This window comes from Arvicanthis niloticus, chromosome 1, assembly GCF_011762505.2.
Source record: "Arvicanthis niloticus isolate mArvNil1 chromosome 1, mArvNil1.pat.X, whole genome shotgun sequence".
Taxonomy (NCBI): domain Eukaryota; kingdom Metazoa; phylum Chordata; class Mammalia; order Rodentia; family Muridae; genus Arvicanthis; species Arvicanthis niloticus.
Genome location: NC_047658.1, coordinates 2,971,995 through 2,980,875, shown reverse-complemented (window position 1 = coordinate 2,980,875; position 8,881 = coordinate 2,971,995). Strand labels below are relative to the sequence as shown.

Here is an 8,881-nt window from a genome sequence, read left to right as displayed (position 1 = left end):
AAAGTCCTGGGATGCCCTGAGGCCTGGGCGCTCCCCTTTGCCTGAGTCATCTTGGCGTCTGCCCTTCATCATCCCTGCCCCGCAGCCTCACCCACCACCCCCGCAAGCCTCCTACCACCTGGGATGCCAACTTCAGTTGCCAGGATGCAGTTCAGAGGCCTGGCTCCCTGAGGAGGAAATAGGTGGGTCGGATGGCATCCTCACCTAGCCAGAAATCCAGGACATGAAAGACAGCCCTGGCTCTCCACAGCTTCCTTTATTGCTTCTTTGATTCCCATGTTCCTCACCCGACTCCGCTCGCTCAGACACTGGTGTAGCAGCTGTCTACTCCAGGAAGCCCTTTGGTTTCCAAAGTCATCAGGGTGTGTGGCCATCCCATACCCCATTGCTCTTGAACCCAGCTCTTGCCCTCACATCTTCATCAGGGCAGGCGGGATGTTGCTGTCCCCTGTGGCTACTGCTCTCCATCCCGCACCCAAACGGCCTCTCCACCCCTGAAATTAAAGGACTTAGGCCATCGGCCTTGGCTTGCCCCCATGGGTCCGGTCCCGGGTCTGATGTGCCTCTCTACTGTGTCCTGATCCTTGGCCTGCCTGGGACGTGCCTGCCGCGATAGTGGCTTTGGGACTGGCCTGGGGACCATCCTGCGATGGGGACTTGGGCGGGCTGGGAGGCTTGAGCGCGCTGACGGCCCTGATGAGGCCCATGCGGCGACGGATGGAATGGTCCAGGTTGACTGTGCAGCGCAGCAAACTCTGCGCCTCGGCCACGGTGAAGGGGAAATCGGTGCCCAGAAAGCGCTCAAAAAGCTCTGGGTCGCCATCCAGGTCCAGTACGTTCTGCAAGGCCTTAGTCATGGTGTGCAGCTCGCGACTATTGTCACAGAAGACGTCCCAGAGACGCGCGCGCCCCTCGGGTGCGCCCCCTGCCTGCTGCCGGTCCTCCAGGCATTGCAGCACCCAGCTGAGGCGACATGGCCACTGGTTGGCGAGCACGACCCAGGCCACTGCGTGGCGCGGTGTGGGTCCTACGCGGTCGGGCTGCTGGTGCTGCTGCTGCTGTAACAGGCGCACGGTGATGGGCACCGTGTTGACGATGCGCCGCATGGACACCACGTTGTCGGGCACGTACTCGTACAGGCAGTCACCCTCGTCGTGCAGACAGCATAGCGCCTCCTGGATGCGCCGCGCTGCCTCCGCGTCCACGCGGCCCTGCGTGCGCTCGGCGTCTGCCTGTGTCTCCACCGCCAGCAGCTGCGTACCCTCGCCTGCGCCCGAATCCCCGGGGCTCTGCGCCTGCAGCTTGACCGTTAACTCCCGGAACAGCAAATCGTCCCGGCTGCGTACTGCGTCGTGCAAGAACTGCAACTTGGTGCGACGGCCCATGACCGGCACCGAGAAGGGAAGCGTGACCGTGCGGTTGAGGAACAGGTAGCCGTTGTCCGCTGTGCCCTTCATGTTACCCGCGCTCTCCAAGCACGCTGCCAGGATGCTGGGGTCCACCACTAGGATGAAGATGAAGGGCGCGTGGCTGTCGGACAGCAGAGTGTTGATGGCGTTTAGCACACCAACTACGCGCTCCGGATAGCACGTGTCCAGCCCAGTGACCTCCAGGACCACGCGCAGCCGACGTCGCTGGTAGATCTCCAAGAAGCACAGGAAATCGGTGAGCAGCTCCACCTCCTTCTTCACCTCGCACATGAAGCCCAGCTGGCTGCCGAACTTCTCACGCGACACGAGTCGCTCGATCTTCTTGCGCTGGCTCACGAACAAATGCTTGCCCACGGAGTACACGGCCATGAGCAGCCCAGAGCCAGACAGCGTGGTAGCCGCGCCGCCCAGCGCTTTGAGCACGCCACGCTCTCCGTGGCCCGGCGCATGGCCTCCCAGCGACAGGTACAGCAGCCCCACGCCCAGGCACAGAGCGGCCAACAGCGCCAGCAGCGCCAAGCACACGCGACGTCGGCAGTGCCACTCGCGTTGGCAGAGGCCATCGCGCGGGCCACAGGGTTTGTTGCCCAACACGGAGTACACGCTGAAGGGCAGTGCGCCGTAGTGGTGGCGGATGCCCTCGCACAGCGTAGTCACCAGCCCCGCCCACAGCTTGTCGGTGCCCGCGTACTGCCAGGCACTGAAGCGGATGAACAGGAAGCGCACGTTCCTGCGCCGCAGGTGCAGCTCGGTGATCACCGGCTGCAGAAACACCAGGAACCACAGCAACTGCGGGACGCCCCAGCCGCGCACGCGCCGTGGCTGCCACTGCACACGCTGCAGCTCCTCGCTCTCACGCTGAGCCGCCTCCTGCTGCATCAGCGCTGGGGGAAAGGAGAAAAGGCGTCAGTGGAGATGGACGGGAAGAGGCTGGTGGTACACGTAGATGGAAGGGGGACGCCTGGAGGAGGTCGAGGACAAAAGTGGGACCTCCTCGAGGAAGATGGGAGGGAGGCAGAAAGAGCCAGGACCAGGCAAGAGAGTGAGGCAGCCTGGATACCACAAGAAAGCCAGGACCTTAAGTTGTGGCCATTCCGGGAGTGAGTGGATGGATAAATAAATGAATGAAATGACCGGGTACAAGAATATTGATGGATAGATGAACGAATGAATGAAATACTTGGGTGCAAGATGATGAATGGATACATGGATGGAGGGATGAATGGGTACATGAATGGATGGATGGATGAATGGATGGATGGATGAATGGATGAAATGCTCAGGCACAAGATGAATGAGTGGATATATGAATGAATGTGTGAAATGTGGGAAGGGAATGGACAAAGCAGCAAGTGGAGCCTATGTCTTTCTCTGGCTGACTGCCCCTCCTCCAGGGAGCCTGTCGTGACTAGGCTCCCACTCTTGGTGTTTGAAGACACATACATGTGTTCCAGGGAGGGTGGGGCTCTTGCTGTCCTCTTGGTCATTCCTGGATCCCCCAAACACCAAGGAGGCACTGGTGGTATCTGAACAATGAGTGATGAGTGCTCTGGGGCAGGATGTGAGGCCCGTGATGAGTGAGCAGGGCTGTCATCTCGCCCATGGCCTAGCCCAGGCTTGGAACTCAGAAACATCCTTCTCTATATCCTGACCTTTTCTCTCTGGCACCCTTGTCACAGCACGGGGACAGAGAGGAACAGTCAGGGGGGCTGAACTCCAGCCATGACTGAGCACAGCCATGTGGAACCAGTGTGTACTTCAGGAAGGTTCTTCAGAGTGGATTTGGTGGGGATGGAGGTGACAGGGAACGGGTGCGACTTGGAGAACAGGGCAGGGACCAGAAACCATGCTTCCTGTCCCTGCCCACGCTCAATACACGCAGATACTCACTCATGATTTTATCCAACATCAAGTGAAGACGGCAGCCAAAGGGAGCGTAGAAACCCACAGTCACGGGGACAGGCACGTGACACAGAGTTTTAGCCAGACAGCTGCAGTAGACATCATCCTCTGTCTGGATGTCTGGGGTGGGAAAGGGAAACTGAGTCAATGAGACTGGTTGGGTGCCACCTTCCCTCCTCCCATGTGTCCACCATGCCTTCAGCCCTGCTCTGGCCCCAGCATCCTACCCCCTGAATCTCCAAGGTGACCCAGGTCAAACTCCTACATGGAAGGACATCTCTGCTCCCTCTAGGCTCTGGCCCTGTGCTGTCCCCAGCTCTGCCGCCCAGAGGCTTATGGGATCTGGCTATCTTGGTCCTACAACTCTAGGCCTGCTCAGCCCCTTGCACGCCTGTGTTTCTCCTAGGAAAATCCCATGGGCCTTTCTTGGAGCACAATGCCCTCAGCTGCCAAGGCACTGTCACACCCTCAAAAGCCCCCTCCCCGCCCCCACTTCCCAGGTCTGCTCTGTTCCTCATGGGGATTTAGGAGATGAGGCCCGTGGGCCTCTTGTCTCTTCTTGTGACAAGACACTCATGGAGACAGAGTCATGGACACTGGTCAATGTCCCTGTATCCAATGGCCACTTAGGAAAAGTTCCTCATCCAGAGGACTCAGGCACAAGCACCATAATGTCCCCTCTGCAGGGGGCACGCTGTCCCCTGAGAATTGCTTCTTGCACCTAGAATTAGGGTGTCTAAAAGGTGGGGCCAGGTCCTGGGAGCTGAGTCAGCCTATGGGGTGTAGTGGGCTGCAGGATGGGTCAGTGCCTGGTGACAGAGCCAGGAGGAAGCTTGGGATAAGGTGAGCTGAGGTGACAGTGACCTGCTCGGGCAGGCCTCATCCCTAGCCATGCCTAATCAATGGGTGATATCACTCTGCTAAGCCTCTCTTTTTCTCAGTATGAAATGGGCATCCCAGCCCAACTGTGCAGCTGTGTGTCCTCACCTCCGCTACCACTCCTGAACCTGGTCAGGCTGCCAGTCCCTCCCTCCTCCTGATGAACTCCTGGCCCCTTTCTCTGAATGACACCCCAATCCTATGCTTGTCTCTCCTTGGCTGTGCCTGTGCCTAATACGACCCTGAGTTGTACCCTGAGAGGTCTGGTATGAGAGCCCCATTTCAAGCCCAGGCCCCGCTTTCCTGCCTGTCTTATTTCTCCTCAGTGAGCTGCCTTCCTATGGTGTGCCATATCAAGTGACCACATCTCCCCTGTCCCTGAGTAATCTCCCCTCCCCCACAGTCCCTGCCTGTTCTTTAACCTCTACTCTCGACCTGTGGACCTGTGTCATCCCCTGCAACCCCCCCCCCCCCCCAAGCATCAGAGCTAGCCAACAAGCTGCCCCAGGTCCTCATCGCCCCCTGCCCCTTGTCCTCCCTGGCCTTGTGGGCCAGTGAAGGGAGGCCTAAGAAGAGAGACAGCAAAGGCAGGGCACCAGCCAAGGAACAGGGCAGAGGCACTGAACACAGGCCTGGCACGGAAGTCAGGGACCCCAATAGTTGAGGCAGAGACCCAGGAGTTGCGATGAGCACCCTCCTGACAGGGACCAGAGTGTGTGTAGAGTGAGGACAGGCCCAAAGTGCCAGCCAGGGAGTAGAAGACCCAGGCAGAAGCAAGGCAGATAGGGACGCAGCCCCAGAAAGAAGGCCTGGGCTGAGCACCGGCGCTGTAGGAGGTGAAGGAGCCGCAGGCTGCGGGCGCAGGCAGGGGCCGCGCCTCGGTGGGCTCGCTGGGCTCCAGCAGGGCGCCGGTTGCAGAGGGCAGGGCTGGGCCGCTGCTGGCCATGGCTGATACTGCTGTGGGTGGGGAGGTGGCAGGCTGCGGGGCGCTGGCTGGTCCCATGCGGGCAGCGGCGATCGCGGGTGACCCCTTCTGGGACCCGCGAACTGGACAGAGCCGCTGCCGCAGCGGGCTGGGAGGGTGGGGTGGGGGTTGTCGCTGCTGCTGCTGCCGTTGTCGCTGCTGCAGAATGAGGGGCTGGGGACACCGGCGACAGCCGCTGCCACCTCGGTGGCTGCGGTAGGTCTGCTGCCAGTGAGCCTGGGGGGACAGCTGATAGGGCCCATAGGTGTGAGTGGCCACCGGGTCCTGGTACCACTGACGGCAGCATCCTGGAAGGAAGGAAGTGGGGGTGACTGGGACTGAGTCCCGGTCCCCCTGGGGACACTGGCTTGAACCAGATTGTGCTGTTTGGTGAGGCTGGACTGGAGCATCCGTGGGAGCCCCAGAGGCCTCAGAAATGAAAAGTGGTCAAAGGACCCAGGAGAGGGCACGGGCATAACACACAGGGTCTGTGCTTTTCAGGGAGCACAGAGAGAGGACACCACCAGGTGTCCGTGCATCTTGGCACCCCAAATCCTAAGACTAATTTCCTGTATCCCAAAGGGTACCCCATTGCAAAGTGAGGATGGTTGAGAGCCTGGCTAGTCAGAAGTGGCCATTGTGGTGACCATGGAGGAGGGAGGGACAGGCCAAGAGCTGGGGGCTCAGAAGGCAGGGGGGCCCTGAACTGCCAGACCCCAGGAGTCTGTGACAGCTTTAATAGGAAGTCACCGTCCCCTCCTCACTTGCCTTGGTTATTGTGGGAACCCGAGTCACCAACTCACACATACTCAGAGCCCCTCCCCGCTATCCTCCCTCTCCCACTACATGGCTTCCCTTTAGGCTGCCCCCCAGTATGGAGATTTGCAGACAGGACTCCCCTGCCCCCACCCCTGGGGAACACTCAACCTTTGAACTCTACAGAAGACAAGCAAGGTGGTATACACCTGTTGTCTCAGGTTCCTGGGAGGCTGGGGCAGGAGAAGTGTTTGAACCTAGGTCAAGGCCAGCCTGTGCTACAGATGAGACCCTGTCTTAGCCCTTTTCAGTAAGACCAGTCTCACTCTGTAGCCCAGGCTAGCCTGGAACTTGCAACACTCCTCCCACCACAACCTGGACCTCCTTGTGGTCCTCCCTGGACCTTGTGCATACATTCAGCACCAAGCCACCCCTACCTGCCTCTCCTGCCACAACCCACCCCCTCAAAAATTAACTCTTACCTTTTTGGTGCCCCAACTCAGGATCCAAAAAGCGTCGTTCACTGGGGGTCCGGGCATTCTTGGTGAAGTGCACATTGTAGTTCTTCTGCATGGCGGGCCGTGACTTCAGTGGCCCGGTCCTACATAGAAGGGTCAGTGTTCAGGTTGGTTGGGCCCCTGACTCTCTGGTTCTAAGATGGCCCCCATGACCTTGGACAGGCAAAAGGCACAGTGAAGATGGGGGGGGGGTTCCTCTGGGTCACTGGAGTGAGCACAGACTCGAGAAGTGGCATGGTCACATGAAGGACAATGGCCAGACGGCTGGGGGTTACTGTGGGGCTGGTCGGAGAGGGCCAGAGGAGGCTGACACAGCCTGACCTGGGAAGCCACCAAGCTGAGCTAGACTGAAGTCTAAGAGCTGGGAACTGCCCAACACGGTGGCACATGTCTTCAATCCCAGCACTCAGGAGACCGAGGCAGGGGGACCTCCGGGAGTTAGAGGCTTGAAAGAGCCGCATAGTGAGACTTTCTCTCACAAAGCAAAAGCGTAAACCAGCAAACAAACAAACGTGGGGACTAAACAAGGAGTTGGAGAGAAGGGGCGTCTGGGAAACAGGTGGCCTTCTGCGGGGTCACAGGCAGCCTCTGGGGGGCAGCGTGTGTTACAGGTTCAGAGAATGAATCAAAGCTGAGCCGGGAGAGATGCTGTCTGGCCCAGGACGATGAGAATCTGGGTGATTAGAGTTGGGGGCCAGGCCAGTGGCCTCACCTGCCACCACACGCCACCCCCAACCTCGCGCCCATCCCAGCCTGAGCTCTCAGTACCTACCTGGTGGTGGCCCCGTGGCCCCAGCTCTCTGCTCGTGGCCCCGCGCGCAGGCCTGGCTGGAGCCCAGTGGCGCCCGCTCGCTCGGCCGGTTCTCCTGTGTGTGTCCCCGCCCTTTGGGCAGGCGCCCGGTCTGCTGCTCTCTAGGACTGGGTGCCCCTGACAGGATGAACCCAGGAGGGGGTGGAGAGCGCTCAGCAACCCTCACACCAGGCTTCTGAGCACCTCTTCTGGTAGGGAGGAGGCAGAATGAGTCTCGGATAGACACGGTCTGCTAGTTCCTCTGTGGCCCAGCTGTGAGTGTGGGCCGGTGACTTCATCTCTCTGGGCCTCAGCTTCCTCATTGCTGAATAGGCCAGGTTGGCACCTGCTTTTTGAAGTTGTCAAACAGATGAGTCTGCCCAGCCTGGGGCTGGCCCTTCGATACAGCACCAGCTGACCCATTTACCAGGGAGTGGGAGCCTCACATGGTACCCTGGCAACAGCACATACAGGGAGAGGCTTCTGAGCCTGGCCACTCAGTAGCCGTCTTTATCACTACAACCCACAGAGCTGTGGTAGTGCCCACTTCACAGATAAGAAAACTGAGGCTCAGAGACACAAAACCCCTTCCTTGCCCCATACCACACAGAGTGGGGAGCTGAGAGCAGGCAGTGACTTCAGGGCCCTGCCCTGTGTCTAACAGGACAGAGGTGGTGCTGGGCAAAGGAACACTCTAAACTGTGGAACTCTTTCATCACATCAGCTGGAGTGGGGGTGGGTGAGGCTTCCTGCTGTCAGGGCCTGGCTACCGTCCTCCCACTGTGAAGTCTCTTTTCTGCTAGCTGTCCTTCAAGCCCCTTCTTTTCTTTTTCAGAATGTCTCACACCGCAGCCAAGTATACCTCTGCCAAAACAGATAAGTGCCAGTTCTGTGAACTCTCTTCACGTGTGAATCCATAATCTGTCACTGGCTGGCAGACAGGGGCTCAGTGAGAAGATTCGAGCCCCTTCTTTAGGGACTGTCCCCTGGGAGACAGGGATTGTATCTAGAGGTGAACCACGGGGTGCCAGCTCCTGCTCACAAGCTCGTGCAGCAAAGGGGCAGAGATCCCAGGCTGCTGGGTCCTGAGGGGACCAGGGTAGAGCTGACCAGGCAGGGGTCACTATGCAAATTGGGGGACAAAGAGTTTAGCTGTGGGAAACTGGAGAGGGGCAGGCTAAGGAACATGGCATCTGGACCACACTCCCCAGAGGTGGATGCCCTACTCACAGGGACCCAGCTGAGCCTGTGGCACACATCTGTCATCACTTGGGAGGCTGAGGCAGGAGGACCACGAGTTCAAGGCCACCCGAGCTACATGAGAGCTGATCTTTCTGCCACATTTCATGTGGATAAATGTTTTGCTTGTGTTTATGTGAGGTCAGAACACGGCATCAGCTACTCTGGAACTGGAGTCATGGGTGGTTGTTAGCCACCATGTAAGTGATAGGAATTGAACCTGGATCCTCAGCAACAGCAACAAAGACTCTAACTTCTGACACATCTGTCCCACCCTGAGAGGCCTTGTCTTAAGGGGTGGCAAATTGGAGTGGTGGCTCAGTAGTTAATAACACTAACTGCTCTTGCACCAGGCTGGATTCAGAACACACTCACATACACACTCACATACACACTCACATAC

The 8,881-nt window shown here is 58.8% G+C and overlaps 1 protein-coding gene and 1 non-coding gene across 3 annotated transcripts; both read right to left on the bottom strand.

Annotated features, from left to right (window-relative positions):
- Positions 1–244: 244 nt before the first annotated feature.
- Nkpd1 (NTPase KAP family P-loop domain containing 1) lies at positions 245–7,565 on the bottom strand. 2 transcript variants are annotated; one of them, XM_034503719.2, is made up of 5 exons: positions 7,222–7,565; positions 6,414–6,532; positions 5,034–5,483; positions 3,321–3,452; positions 245–2,314 (listed from the first exon to the last, which is right to left on the bottom strand). In XM_034503719.2, the coding sequence occupies exons 2-5, from the start codon at positions 6,502–6,504 to the stop codon at positions 510–512; spliced, it is 2,478 nt and encodes an 825-aa protein (XP_034359610.1). In that variant the 5' UTR covers positions 6,505–6,532; positions 7,222–7,565; the 3' UTR covers positions 245–509. The 2 variants fall into 2 exon arrangements, with proteins under 2 accessions (XP_034359610.1, XP_076785076.1); XM_076928961.1 differs by lacking the exon at positions 5,034–5,483 and having other exon boundaries at positions 7,222–7,562.
- A 508-nt stretch (positions 7,566–8,073) lies between these two features.
- Positions 8,074–8,198, bottom strand: LOC117699633 (small nucleolar RNA SNORA75). The gene has a single exon (XR_004605259.1). It is a non-coding gene; the product is annotated as a small nucleolar RNA SNORA75 (small nucleolar RNA).
- Positions 8,199–8,881: the final 683 nt, after the last annotated feature.

Bases quoted from the DNA above. Each gene is read 5' to 3' on its own strand.
- Nkpd1 (XM_034503719.2), bottom strand. From the start codon at position 6,504: ATGCAGAAGAACTACAATGTGCACTTCACCAAGAATGCCCGGACCCCC. The intron at 5,484-6,413 runs GTAAGAGTTAAT...CCTTCCTTCCAG, and splicing joins TGAGTTGGGGCACCAAAAAG to GATGCTGCCGTCAGTGGTAC. The intron at 3,453-5,033 runs GTGCTCAGCCCA...TTCCCACCCCAG, and splicing joins CTTCACCTCCTACAGCGCCG to ACATCCAGACAGAGGATGAT.